The sequence below is a fragment of the Lissotriton vulgaris genome, unplaced genomic scaffold, assembly GCF_964263255.1.
Source record: "Lissotriton vulgaris unplaced genomic scaffold, aLisVul1.2 SCAFFOLD_315, whole genome shotgun sequence".
In the NCBI taxonomy this organism is placed as follows: Eukaryota; Metazoa; Chordata; class Amphibia; order Caudata; family Salamandridae; genus Lissotriton; species Lissotriton vulgaris.
In genome coordinates this window covers 657,397-672,607 of record NW_028250410.1, presented here as the reverse complement: position 1 = coordinate 672,607, position 15,211 = coordinate 657,397, and the positions used below count along the sequence as shown (strand labels likewise).

Below are 15,211 nucleotides of genomic sequence, written 5' to 3'. Positions count from 1 at the left end.
GGACTTGTCAGAAAGTCAGGGTGTTGTCCGGTAAAGTGACTGCTGGAGGCAGAGGTGCTTCCAGAGATGAGCTGATGGAGGAGGCCCATGGAGCAAAATGTAGTCCTCAATTCCAGAGAATGGAATAGAGTTTGGAGAAACTTTGTGGTGAGATGTTTTCAAAGCATCTGCCTTAGCATTTACCCATTCGGAATTCAACAGCATTCCTTCTTTTTTCTAGCCACACCCTTCAACAGCTATCAGTTGTACAAAACAGGCTACAGGCAGACACATTCAAGCAGGCACCACTCTGGATTTACTAGGGAGAGAAGGGCTTCCTTACATCTTCAGGCTCTACAAACATTCAGGGATTCAAAGATTTAACTGAATTGCCAGTTCGAGGGAAGAGTTTGATCTAAACTCTGCAATGTCGGATTTCTTCAACTGCACGCTGCCCCATTTCACGACACCAGAAAAAGCTGGAGTGGCAGTAAAATCTCCAAAGCAAGTTAAAGTTCAGAGGTGTTTTCCGATCCCCCTGGTCCTAACTGGTGACTGCTGAGCAGATGATGCACTTGCACTCTACTGCATCTCTGAAGACACTACTCAACTAGGCAACAGAACTACGTCTTCAGGGACTTTTAAAGGCAGTTTTGGTAGATTGCACAACAGACAGTGGATGACTTGGTAAGAAGCAGAGGTATCCCGGTCACTGATCTCCGGTGAAAGCCAGACTACAATCACAGGTCGAAGACAAACATAGGTTCGAAAGCCAGCCCCTGTGCTTGGCCACAGGTACCCAACACAGAATATCCACATGTGCATGAGGGTACCCATAATCCGACTCTTCTATGGAACTACATCATCACAAGACCGAGGAACGAGTAAAGGAACACAGAGAACTAACAAATGCCAACAGGGTATCAAATCTGAGGGTGATAACGGAACACAAACAAACTGGCATGAATAAAAGTTTACAATTATGACTACTAAAACAAATGGATTCCCTTTGCTATATTCCAGGAGCCACGGCAGACATCACGGGCACTGACCGACATGCATACCCAGAGTGTGGACTCACCTGCATATGCAATAGAAATGATTCACAGAAAGAATAGACCATGTATCTATTCAATCACGATGCTATGCAAGCTTATCACAAGAACTTTTACCAAAAACCCGCCATGGAATGAGTAACCGGTGAAAAATGTGGTTCAAGGAAACCAGAGAGAAGGAAGGTCAAAGAGAAACTACTTTCACTCTGTTCTTTTCCTCTAAATTCCAGTCATCCAGAGATACGATCAAGGAAATAAATTTGTATTCATCAATCTACAGCTTGCACGTAAATTCTCCCAATCCTCATTAAATTGCTCCCCCCCTCAAGACACTATGGTAGCAGTTGTAAATAACCACTCTCCATGGCCCACAAGAAGACCACTGTAGCACCGCAACATCTCCCCTGGAAGTCTTTCTTCATCTCAATACAGGACTTATTTATTAACTATGGTTCAAGAAACCATGAAGACGAGGAAGTTTATTTAGGTGGTAAAGGCTGCCCAGTTGCGTTCGTCTTGCTTAATTTCTCAAAGCAGCACAAATGGAAACCGACTTCTTGCTATACTTCATCTGTCTTTTCCTAAAGTTGGGCTGTTACCCCTTACCCATTTCCTCTTCTTGAACACGGAGATAAATACATTCTAGTACAGGCGTCAACTCACACATCACAGCCACACAACCAGGGCACAAGTCAAGGGTACACCCACGTAGACGTAATTTTCAGACACCGGGACAGATTCTGCAGCGCCTGCAAGTAGTCGGCTTTCGTTCATTGCAGCAACGTGCAAGTGAGGTGGCTTTGTTACTTGAAATTCCAGCTGGGCCCAAAACAAAGGCAGAATATATGGGGCCATCAGACCTCCTTTGTTGGAGTATCCTGACTGGGAGTTATCTGGGGTCTAACGGCTTGTTAGTACTTCACAAGTACTTAAGAGAGGCATGATTTGACTTTTTTTAGTCCCTGTATATTTGAGGTAAGCTTGCACTGTAAGAATGTCAGATGTGTTGGTCTGTCTCTGTATTTACACAAATAATTTGAAATGTCAACGCCTTGTATATAAATACAATTACAAACATCACTATTTTGTTTTATTTCTTTTATACCAATGCTCATCCCAATGCAGGGTGCCACAGCGCTTTACATCACACAAACAGATTTTGCATTGACAATAAATCATGTGTGTGTGAATCAATGTACAGGATGTGTACACAAATCAGGGAGGTTTACAAGGTGTAGGAGTCACATGTCCTTCATAGCTCACTGTGCTATATTAGAAGGATTAGAACTTATGAACTGCATGATACAAAAAGATCTGCGTTTAAAAGCAGTTACCCACTTACCCATCTACATAAAATAAACATTTGACACCTGCGTGTTACATGATGTGCTTTGCAGGGGACATATTAATCCTCCATGCTACTTTGATTCAAAACTGGCACTCGACAAAACACAGATCTCTCCAGCAAATACGTTAACCTCCAGAGTTATCTTACCATTATTATTATTCCCTGAGATTCACTGGGCACACACATATCTCTACAGCAGGTACCTTTATCCCATAAGATATTTTAAAATGCAGAATTTGCAACCAATTAAGCAGAACTAATTTACTGCCACCTTGCTTTTCTCCCTGTAGACAATTTGTGCGGAAGAGTTAAAATAAAATGAATGTTTAAGTTGAGGCTCACATGATGGTTGTGTCACTTTTTTGGCACAACCCAGACGCAAAATCTCATTTGTTAAATATTGTACTGAATTTATTTTTCTCATAATAGACCTGCTAAATACATGTGCAAGGTCTTAAGATCTGATGTCACTTCTTGTGATATCACTTCCAGTGAGGTCATGGGTTGTGGGGCCACTTCCTGTGTGATGTCATGCACTATGATGTCACAAGGCCATGATGTCACTTGTATACTGCCATAACTTGGTTAGTCCCCACACTTTTCTTTTTGGGGACTTGTGCCCTGCACACATACAAAATCAACAATGGAGGCTCGCAACCATGCACACTCATGCGCATTCACAATTAAAGTACCATAATGCACAGCTGTCTGTGACAACTTCCAGCAAATTTTAACTCAATCGGAGTCGCCATACAACTGCTCGACTTTTCCCCTGTACCAGGGAAGCCCTCTGTTGGGTATTTTTTAATCAAGCAGGCTACCGGTTACCACATAGCTTCAAAGCACTGTGTACTACTATCAAGGACATTAGGGAGTCCATGGTCCTCACAGGCTGAACCCAGTTTGTGCACCCCAGAAGAGAATGCAGCCCGAGCTACTCCGTTTGGGAGCCTAGGATCGGTTGCAGCAAATATTAAATGTAAGGTTTGAAAGGCTGCTCAACTACACCACCTTGGTACCCAGCCCTGGACAGCTCCAACTGGGGGTGAAAGCAGAAGCTTCCCCTACTAAGACCAGAAGTCAACTACACCACAGCGTGAAGAGTGAGCTCTTGGTATCCAGCCCTGGAGAGCTCCAACTGGGGATGAACACAGTCTCATCTCCAGCTAAGACCAGAACTCAACTACACCACAGTGTGAGGAGCTTTTGGTATCCAGCCCTGGAGAGCTCAAACTGGGGATGAACGCAAAAGCTTCCCCTTCTAAGACCAGAACTCATGACATGCAAAAGAGAAACACATCTTACTGCGCGCTGTGGCTCTACACTTCTCTGAATGCTAATCTGTGTGGTAGAGGTTACAAGCTCTGAGAAATCACACTACCTGCATTACACAGAAAACCCTAACACCTCATCAAGAAGCGCAGGCCAACATGCAGTCCACCACACGGGGAAGCAGGTACCAAGAAGATCTCATGCAAATATGGGGAGCATACTTCTTCAAACAACCAACGGTGAGGGTTTAACGACATAACACAAAAGATAAATGAGAGACATCTACGCAGCAAATATTGAGGAAACATGTAGAGATGGTAGCAAGCCTCACACCAAATACACATGCACACAGCAGAAAGGAGGAAAGGGATGGTGGATGAAAGAAGACAAGCAAAAGGGCAAGGGTGGAAGGGAGAGCAAGAGGACAGTACACACCTTGTAGGAGAAAAAGAGGATCGCCCACCCATACATTTCCGGGGAACCCCAGGTGAGCCATCTGACTTGGGGGTTCGACTTTTTCATATTGGAGAAGGACTAGAAAGAAGGAAGAAAATATAGCATATTAAAAGATTAGCTACAGCAAGATCAGTGCCTATAAATTCCCCCACCTTAAACAGCTCTTGCGGTATGAATCGAATATCCACTGACTAACACTTAAGAGGAATCCCAGGTGGGGGCTGTTACAGCAACCTACAACTCTACAAACAGGAGTAGGTATGGGCCTCCGTCCAGAAGGCTTGCATGTATAAACTTCTCTTTTGTGTGGTATGGTCTGAAAAGGTAAAAATAGCAACACTGAACGTTGAAATCCCTCCCCCCAACCGAGTTACAAAGAACTAATTCCAGAAGTATCTTCTGTATTAGTGTCAATTCTTACGGAAACACATTATGCTGCACGTGATAACCCAATCATACAAAGCCTTACGTTGTGTGTTAGTGCCTCAGATACCATCACCCTAAGAGAGTTGGAGCTCACATTTACTACTTGACCACCAGATTCTCTAATCACTAAACTCTCCAAATCCACAGTAACAAGCGGGAAAAGAAAATACAGAGGGGTACCCGAGAGTAGAAGTTATGGCTGTGTGTTTAGTGTCAGAGCTTTCTGTCAGAGTCGATGACATACTTACATTGAATTTAGTTTTATCATTAGCATATGCCACAAAAAATTAAATAAGGGGAAAAGAAAAAGAACACATGCTGCCACTAACAAGTGTGGGTCATATAATTGCAATAAAAAGAACAGAAAAACGAGATTAGTGTTCAGGCTGAACCTGAAAGCAAGCAGGCCAGGGACATGGTGAATGGCTCTAGGGAGGAAGTTGTAGAGTCAGGGTTCATACGCAGAGGCACTTGTATTACCATTTTTCAGACGGGAAGCTTGAGTGCTTCAAATTTTACATTCAAATACTTGCAGTGAAAATTGACAATCACGTGGACCTTTGGTTTATTTTGCAGACTGGTGTTTCACTTTAGGACTGGTTACCGACAGCCAGGTGTTTTGACCACCTCATGACATTTCTTTAAACATGCTTAGGCAAAACGAATAGGTTTTGCATATGACGTGAATCCTGCTGGATTTGCCAATGCTTTCTTTTTTAACCAAATGCATGTCGATTGTGCATATGCAAGCGCAGCAGATATCGCAGACTGATTTTTGTTAAAGCCAAAAAAAAAAATCTTTCCAAGATAGGTACCGCGTAGCACATAAAGCCACTGGAGGGTTATTCATTTTTAAAAATTTTTATTATGAGGGCAGGGAGGGGAAAAAGGGAGATGTGGGCAGGAAAATAAAGAAAGAAGGAAAATAGTCCCTCGCACTGCAAAGCCAGAGCTGACATCAGCACTCGAAGGATACTCATCATCCAATCAAAACACGAGACCCGTCCATCTGCCTCTAGGCAAGGCCTAAAAAGAATAATATTAAGTATATAGAGAAAGTTGGCTTTGAGCCAGTCTCTTTCAGCTATTGGCTTGCATGTGTTTTCCATGGGCTGCCATTGCTTGGATGGACTGTCAGTCAAGGCCCTAGCATTATGAAGATGGTTACACTGTGGTCCCAATAGACTTTGGCGAAGGGTTTAAAGTAGCCCTCTTGCTAGACTGCAGATAGGACAAGGCCTGTAGATTTTAACTGAGAGCCACTAAACAGTGCCATGCATTTGTCTCCTTCGCTCTTTGACTTCTTTTACTTCGCAGTCTTGATAACATGTTGTTGGTTTTACAGCTTTAATAGATAACACAATTCCCTGGTCTCCATGAAGATATTACACACACTGTCTATTCATTCCAAGGCCCGGTTTCTGTCGCATGCTTTGTTTATTTGAGACAAGAGGATGTTTTATGTAGTAAAGCACCAATAGTAACCCACCGCTTATCTTTCCTTTATCGGAGCCCTGCAGACAGTGTAGGAAGCATCTCATATCAAGAATGCCACAATATGATCGGCTAGCAATGCTTCGACGTGTTTTAGAACAAGATGTGAGCGTGCATAGAGTTTATGGCAAACATACGAGAAACTGGCATTTTGTCTAAAATCCACTGGCATTACCATGCTGTGATTCTAAAAGCAAAACTAAAACAGGATACACAGTGGGCATTTTAGAAAAAGACATGCACACCCGCGGTTTCTGAAAAAAACTAAAACTGGCATTTTGTCGAAGTCCCCTCTCCCTGATCAGATCTCTCCCAGGCGCACACTTCTCACTGTCCATAGGACCGTCATCCTCCACCCAGCCTGCACCTGTATCTGCAGCCCTCCCTATCCTCACTTCTACAAACTAGAATCTGTCTCTGCCCCTTGCCTGCGTCATTCTCCTCTCACACCCCCTCTTCTCCAGGCTTCCAAAGTTCACCACCTCCAACTTCCGGCGACTCTCCCTACCTAAACCTCTCCCACTCACTCACCTCTGCCTGCCTGAACCGGACACTGCATCTTTTGTAAGGGTGGGCAAATAATTCCACTCCGCCGGCGGAGATCGCAGAGTTTTGCCCACTCCTCGCGGAGTTCAGCGAAGTGGAGTTTTTTCTCTTGTGCGGCTCGCCAACTTTAAATTGGCAATTGCTTGCAAGAAAAAAATCGCGTACTTTACTTACTTACAATATTTCTCAGCATGGGTGGTCACAACCGCTCACGTTGAGAAATCTGCTGCTTGCGATGAGAAATCTGCCACTCGCGTTGAGGAAGCTGCCGCTTAAGTAGAATGTCTACTCGAGCGGCAGAAAGCTGCAGCGCAAAGAGCTGTTCGTATTGATTTTACAGCGCAGGACAAACAGCCTTCTCTTAAAATCAGTGCGAGCAGTGCAACTTAATAGACACCGCCGCTGGCAGAACTCCACGGAGCGCAGCTGAGTTTTTGAGGCACTTTGCAGGGTTGTGTGTAGTAGAACTCCGCCCAGCTCTAATCTTTTCCTGGACACAACTTCTTCCTTCAAGCATCTTCTATCTATCTACCCATATCTAATTAGATCTCAATACTGACAAAGCTGATAGTCAGTCTGGTTTATGATGACTAATGGAAGCCAGGCCTAAGGACTTTGCCAATGCTTGCTGAAGTTAGCAGAGACTTTCGTTGGGATCTTGGTCTCCTCTTTACAGAATGAAAAAAGGGTGCCTACCCAGTACATGTCCTTCAAATTCATGCAGCTCCTTGAGGCGACAAGTGTTCCCACAGGAGGGTGTCCACCTTCAAAGCCCTCCCCTGGAGCCACAAGACCCACGTCTGTGATGGGGTGTCCTACACCGCCCTAAAGTGGATCCGCAAGACCCACCTCTGTGATGTGGTGTCGTACACCGCCCTCCAGTGGATCTGCAAGACCCACCTCTGTGATGTGGTGTCCTACATCTCCTTCCCGTGGATCCACAAGACCCTCCTCTATGATATAGTGTCTTACGCTGCCCTCCCATGGATCCACAAGACTCACCGCAGTCAGGCGGTGTGTCCTACACCCCCCTTCCATGAACCTACCTCTGTAGAGTCCTACACCCCCCTCTCATGGAGCCACAAGACCCACCTTTGTGGTGTCCTCTACCGCCCTCCCCTGGATCCACAAGACCCTCCTCTATGATGTGGTGTCCTACACCACCCTCCCATGGATCCACAAGACCCTCCTCTATGATGTGGTGTCCTACGCTGCCCTCCCCTGGAGCCACAAGACCCTCCTCTATGATGTGGTGTCCTACACCGCCCTCCCATGGATCCACAAGACCTTCCTCTATGATGTGGTGTCCTACACCGCCCTCTCATGGAGCCACAAGATCCTCCTCTGTGATGTGGTGTCCTACGCTGCCCTCTCCTGGAGCCACAAGACCCACCTCTGTGATGTGGTGTCCTACGCTGGCCTCCCATGGATGCAATCGAAAATAATTATTATTTTCGATTGCACCACTGGAACCATTGTTCTTGATATAACGGTCTGCCCTGGTTCATTGTGAGTAGGGTCTCCCTTGTCTTTTGTGAAAGGCTTCCCATGGAGCCACAAGACCCACCTTTGTGGTGTCCTCTACCGCCCTCCCCTGGATCCACAAGACCCTCCTCTATGATGTGGTGTCCTACACCGCCCTCCCCTGGAGCCACAAGACCCACCTCTGTGATGTGGTGTCCTACACCGCCCTCCCATGGATCCACAAGACCCTCCTCTATGATGTGGTGTCCTACGCTGCCCTCCCCTGGAGCCACAAGACCCTCCTCTATGATGTGGTGTCCTACGCTGCCCTCCCCTGGAGCCACAGGACCCTGCTCTATGATGTGGTGTCCGACACCGCCCTCCCATAGATCCACAAGACCCACCACTGTGGTGCCCTACACCGCCCGCCCATGGTTCCACAAGACCAACTGATGTGGTACCCTACACTGCACTCCCTTGGGTTCACAAGACTCACCACTGCGGTGTTGTACACTGCCCTCTCCTGGATCCAAAAGACCCACCTCTATGATGTGGTGTCCTACACCGCCCTCCCATGGATCCACAAGACCCTCCTCTATGATGTGGTGTCCTACGCTGCCCTCCCCTGGTGCCACAAGACCCTCCTCTATGATGTGGTGTCCTACGCTGCCCTCCCCTGGAGCCACAGGACCCTCCTCTATGATGTGGTGTCCTAAACCGCCCGCCCATGGTTCCACAAGACCAACTGCTGTGGTACCCTACACTGCACTCCCATGGGTTCACAAGACTTACCACTGTGGTGTTGTACACTGCCCTCTCCTGGATCCAAAAGACCCACCTCTATGATTTGGTGTCTTACACTGCCCTCCCATGGATCCACAAGACCAACTGCTGTGGTGTCTTACACTGCCCTCCCATGGATCCACAAGACCCTCCTCTATGATGTGGTGTCCTACACCGCCCTCCAATGCATCTACAAGACCAACTGATGTGGTGTCCTACACCGCCCTCCCATGGATCCACAAGACCCACCACTGTGGTGTCATACAGGTGTACCAATGATCAGACACTAGAAGGAAGCACTCTCTTGCAGACATCAAGAGGGTTTAAAAGGGGCATCTCTGTCCTCTTTACTTTGCTTTAACTTTTTCTCCAGGACTCACAGAAGGCATGAATCTACTTTGGGGGATTTAAGATTGTCACCTTTTTATGGTCTGGTTTGACAGTGCAGCTGTCACCAGAGAATTATGTGAACATTACTAGAGTGGGGCTTTAGCTCAACCCACTTGTTGGGAGCTAGGACTACATGTTTGATTAGGTAGAAGCTGTATACTGCCACAAAAAAGAGCTTTCCCTTCACACTGCTGTGATCATTGTGGTTATTGATCCAGTTGCATAAGCTTTAACTTTCAGGGGCACACATGTGACATTGGAATACCATTAAGGTGTCTCAGAAAACTATATAATGTATGGGCATAGCTGCCAAGGTTTCAGATTGCTATGTGTGAAATTTTCATAATTTCTGTGTAATTATGAGTGACATTTCAACAACTATGAGTGACACTTTTTTGTGAGCAAAATCAATCAATGGAGACCAGGTAAACATATCAATATAAGAAATTACACCCATTTGAGCAACGAAAAACTGTTTGGGCAACGGAAGACCATGCGCCGGGGTATGTGTGCGTGATAGGCTCCCAGGGCTGCCAAGATGCGCGAGCCCCCAAGCGTAACCCCAGCACGAGATGGTGGGCGGGACTCAAACCTGAGGCAAGTGAAGGATTCACGCGCTATTGTAACGTTAATGAGATCGAACAATGGCCAATAAACAGGAAATGAGGCGCCAGAAGGGGGCGCTCTATGCTAATACAGACACAGCCCTGTGCATCGAAGCAATGAATACACTTCACAGTGGTCATGGAGGAAACCCGTCTAGAGCATGCACTGCTCTTATTAAAGGGGAAACATCATTTACTACTAAGTAATTACCACTAATAACGTTTTCCACGAGTCACTTACCACGCAAACGTCTTTTAAACGCGGGTGCCTTCCACGACCTCCACTACCACGCAAGTACGCTCTGCGTGGGCTGGGGGGGGAGATGTGGTATTCCTTCCAGTCGTTCTGCGGGGGCATGGGGGTTGGGGAGGGGCTGGGGGGGTACTTGGGGGGGCTGGGGGGGTCTCCCCCCCAAAAAACAACAAAAACAAAGGAGCAGGTTACTTAGAAAAAAAAATACGCACTTCAGTACCAATGAAGAAAAAGGAAAGTGCCTCCCCCAAAGACGTGCCGTGTACGTCAAAATAGCAGTCCGTTTTTAATGTTGGTAGGCGTGTTTTGACGCTTGTTTTGATGGTGGATGGAAGCAAGGGCTGCTGGTGAAAGACGGGAAGGTGTAAGGTAAGTAAATAATCTTTATTTAAAATATATAAATATTTAAGCACACAGTAAAATAAAAGAATTTATAAATCTAGGGTAATTTGTTGTTTTTGAATGTTGAAAAAAACGATCGATTGGGTTAAGCAGTTACTACAAACTCTAGACATACTTTTTTTGCCTATCAGTTTTATTATGTTTCATTTGTGCTTAGTGGACGTTTCTACGCGTGTTATAATCCATTGTTGTAAATTCCAGCGTGGCAAAGCCACTTGCGAACTAAAATTCGCGTGGTAATGCCATGCGTGGAATTTGCAATCGTGGTAAAATCATATATTCTTATTAAAGGAGACACTCAGGCTCCTAGAGCCCGTGCCAGGCCGCGGAGGAACGAGCCAGCTCTTATCAGACCCTCTAACCACCAATCGACCGGAAACAGCCCGGAAGTGGAGACATCAACGGACTGGGCTGAAGGAGGTTTATATATCTGCAATTCCTCTCTTTACTTCTATTCGTGTTTAGTGTAGATTTAAATTAGCGACAACAGAGTCCGGATATCAGGCAAGGGGGCAGTTTTCGGTCCGAGCCTAGTAGAGTGCACAGCTGTCTGTGTTTGCTGAAGACATCACAAAGCTTCCCTGGGAATGTGTTCCACCCATTTCTTACCATTGGTTTTGTGTTGTTCCACTCGCATTTGCTTGCTTTCTATTTGCTGGCTTTATTTGTTTTAGGCTGTCCAGCTTTAGTTAGTCCTTCCTGTGGAGCATACCCTATTTTTCCACAGTGCTCGCTTTCTGTAAACAGGTTTTTAAGTCTTGTTCTTGTTGAGACGGAGGTCAAATGTTAAGCTCTGTCCTTCCCAGGGAGCTTGATTTTTACTATTCTTTCTTTGACTTAAAAGTTCCAGATTTTATGCGAAAACGTTTTTTAACCTAGCACATGCAAAATGTAAATGTCTGTAAATGAACTGTACAGATATTTCAAAATATATCAAAATTAGGAAAGCACAAATGAAGCACTTTTTTTTTTACAATTCTGAAGTGGGGTGGAAATAAAAATTTTAATACGATTAAAACAAATGAATACGTGATGACATTTCCACACAATATAATTTGCGCATTGAATACTTAATAAATAAAACTGTATGTCTGCGCAAATGTAATGGTCATTTCAATTGAAAATGTGTTGTTTGTCGTGGCACTGCACTACCACACCATGCACACTTCACACTACACCACTCCGTTCCACAACACTATTCCACTCTAGGCCCCTTCCCTCTACAACACTCTACTCTACGCAATGCCACTTTTCTCAATTCCACTCCACAACACTTTACTTCACTCTATAACACTACTCCACCCCATGCCAAACCACTCAACGCAACTCCCTCTATGCCGCTTCACTCCCCTCCACTTCAGGACACTCTACTCTACTTCCCTCCACTTCAGGACACTCTACTTCCCTCCACTTCAGGACACTCTACTTCCCTCCACTTCAGGACACTCTACTTCCCTCCACTTCAGGACACTCTACTTCCCTCCACTTCAGGACACTCTACTTCCCTCCACTTCAGGACACTCTACTTCCCTCCACTTCAGGACACTCTACTTCCCTCCACTCCAGGACACTCTACTCCACTCCACTCCAGGACACTCTACTCCACTCCACTCCAGGACACTCTACTCCACTCCACTCCAGGACACTCTACTCCACTCCACTCCAGGACACTCTACTCCACTCCACTCCAGGACACTCTACTCCACTCCACTCCAGGACACTCTACTCCACTCCACTCTAGGACACTCTACTCCACTGGATGAGATTCCCTCTCTGCCACTCATGCAACTTTACCCTGCAACACTCCACCCTGCAACACTCCACCCTGCAACACTCCACCCTGCAACACTCCACCCTGCAACACTCCACCCTGCAACACTCCACCCTGCAACACTCCACCCTGCAACACTCCACCCTGCAACACTCCACTCTGCAACACTCCACCCTGCAACACTCCACCCTGCAACACTCCACCCTACTCACAATAAAAATTAGTGGCAAGCACAATGTCTTTATGGCAGACCAAGGCATAAAACAGCAAGCACTTCTTTAACAAAAAAAAGCCATAAACCAGAAACTAAATCTCACTGTCCGCTAAGTAAATAAATTAAAGCGCACATACTGAATGACTCATCTAACACAAGCATTAGCAAACTTAATAGAGCTCATCTTTTGGACTTATAGTCTTTGCTAATAGTTTTAGCCATACTATACAACATTCCAGAAATTGTACAGCATTGTTATAAAACAGAGATAACGCCTATGATGCGGCTGGCCACGTCATCTTATAGTTGTGTCTACCAAGCATGTACAAGTCTACAAAATGATACAAGTGCTCCCTTTTCTACTTTTTGTTACCCATCAGCATTGATAAAAAAAAAATGTTTTAAATATTTAGAAAAGGTGGGGGGGGGGGCAACTCGGGTACGGGGAAGCAACGTGGGTAGCGGGGAAGCAACGCGGGTAGGGGGGGAAGCAACGCGGGTAGGGGGGGAAGCAACGTGGGTAGGGGGGGGAAGCAACGTGGGTAGGGGGGGGAAGCAACGCGGGTAGGGGGGAAGCAACGCGGGTAGGGGGGGGAAGCAATACGGAGCAAGCAGAATCACAGAGGGTGATCAAGCAACGGAAAGGCAGGTGTAGATGGGTTGAGAAACATGGAGGGCGCAGAACGGGCAGTAAAGCACTTTTCAATATTCTGAAAATAATTGTGCTGGGCGCAAAGAGAAACATTAGGCGGAGGAAACGCATGGAGTTTCCTGGAGTGCTTAGAAAACATATGGTTTAAGGTTTTTAAAGTAGAAATACATAAAGAGTAAGACTACATACTTGGAAGTAGAAGAATAGGGAAGGAAGGCATCAGACGAAATGGAAGGTAATTTTCCATAAAAGGCTATAGGGCCTGGGCGGGCAGCCTAACAAAGCAACAGCAAACCATAAACATGTGAAAGCCAATGGCTGGAGCGGACTGACCCTAAGCACCCACACAATGCATTTTTTACATAACGTTTTCGAAGAACTAATGACACAAGGCATTCCAAACTAAAGCTGTCTGTTGCCGTACCTAAAGGGTTCTCAATTAGGAAGTGTAAGATTGAACCAGTTTGACATTTACATACTTGGTTTTCCTCTCCATTTGCAATTTTACACACAAGCACAGAGGCTATACGTCTCCATGTGAGATTTTTGCATATTAATTTCACAGGGACACACACACAGGCCCTTTCTTGAGGAACAATAGATCAAGTGTCGGCTGGCGTATCTGTACAAGGGTGGGAGCAAGAACCGTCTTCATTTCACTCGCGGTGGAAGGGAATTGGCCCATGTACATGGAGGAGATGGGGATCTTGTGGACAGAATTATCCTTCAGTGTTAAAAAATAGCAGTGAAACAGGCGTGCACTGAAGTCAAATCCACCAGATGAAGAGTTATACAACTGTGAAAGCAAATGACGAACTGAAAACAATGTGGGGTTGAAGGTGTCTCCACCATTAATGAGATGGTCAATACAGACAAGGATGCTGAACCCAGCATGGATAGGGACCACCACAATGAGATTACGTGGGACAGCCCATTAAAAGAGAGCAACATTGTGAGAAGGCAGAAGTACATGTCCATAGCTAGGGTCACTGGAGTGCTGCTTTCAAGTGTTTAGTCGCTGCTCCAGGAGTAGAAAGTAAGAATATCCTGAAGATCCAGGCCAAACATTTCTAGACCAGGGAATTTGAGAATAACGCCAACCGCATTGGGTGTAACAGAGATGTGGACATTATCAACAAAATGCAGCAACTTTGGGATATGTCCATTAATCTGCGGACAGGGTCAGGAAACGGTCCTCTCATTCCCAATGTCAGACATGAGGTTCATTACAAGAGTGTCATGGAAGAAAAAACAATCTGAGGTGCAAAAGAAGTGAACTGAAGTGGTGGAACTACCAAAACCCAGAACCTAATTGATATTCTATACAACAACCAGAGCACATGGAATCTAGTCACAGCCAGAAGCAGGAGGCGCGACGATGACCCAACCATGGAAGATTTTCATGGGTAGAGTAACAGACAACAACAGGGGTTGCCGCAGCTAGAAAACTCCAGAGAACTAGAATAGACAAAACTTTCATATGGATCACAGTGGGTACTCGGCACTGTAGGAGTTGACCGAAGGTTCATAAGAGGGTCACAGGGGGTATACAATAGAGTAATGGACTACCAAAATGTCAATACGAAGGTCACAGTGGGTACAATAGTACTGTAAAAAAAAAAACAATCACACCAAAAGTATAATATGTGATGGGTACACAATACCTTATGAGATGACCAAGAGTTCACTAGAAGGGTCACAGTGGGTACTTTATACAGTAAGAGACTCGCAGAAGAGAAACTTAGGTACTGTTGGAGCCCCTCTCAAAAGTTCAATACAAGAGTCACAGCAGGCATGTACTATTATACAAGGCTACCAAAAGTTCAATACAAGGGTCACAGCGGGTGTGTACTATTGTACGAGGCTACCAAAAGTTCAATATAAGGGTCTTGGCGGGCATGTACTATTATACAAGTCTACCAAAAGTTCAATACAAGGGTCACAGCGGGTGTGTACTATTGTACGAGGCCACCTTAAGTTCAATACAAGGGTCATAGCGGAGATGTACCATTGTACAAGGCTACCAAAAGTTCAATACAAAGGACACCATGGGTGTGTACTATTGTACAAAGCTACCAAAAGTTTAATACAAGGGTTACCG

General features: G+C 45.6%; 1 protein-coding gene across 2 annotated transcripts in view; it reads right to left on the bottom strand.

Annotated features, from left to right (window-relative positions):
- Window positions 1–15,211, bottom strand: part of LOC147663269 (stromal interaction molecule 1-like) — a 515,456-nt gene that overhangs the window by 285,277 nt on the left and 214,968 nt on the right. Inside the window, exon 2 of one of the 2 annotated variants that reach the window (XM_086950572.1) lies at window positions 4,090–4,188. The exons of the other annotated variant lie outside the window; for it this stretch is intronic. Within the exon in view, the coding sequence (XP_086806698.1) occupies window positions 4,090–4,188 (99 nt within the window). The remainder of the gene's footprint in view (window positions 1–4,089; window positions 4,189–15,211) is intronic. 2 annotated transcript variants of the gene reach the window in all.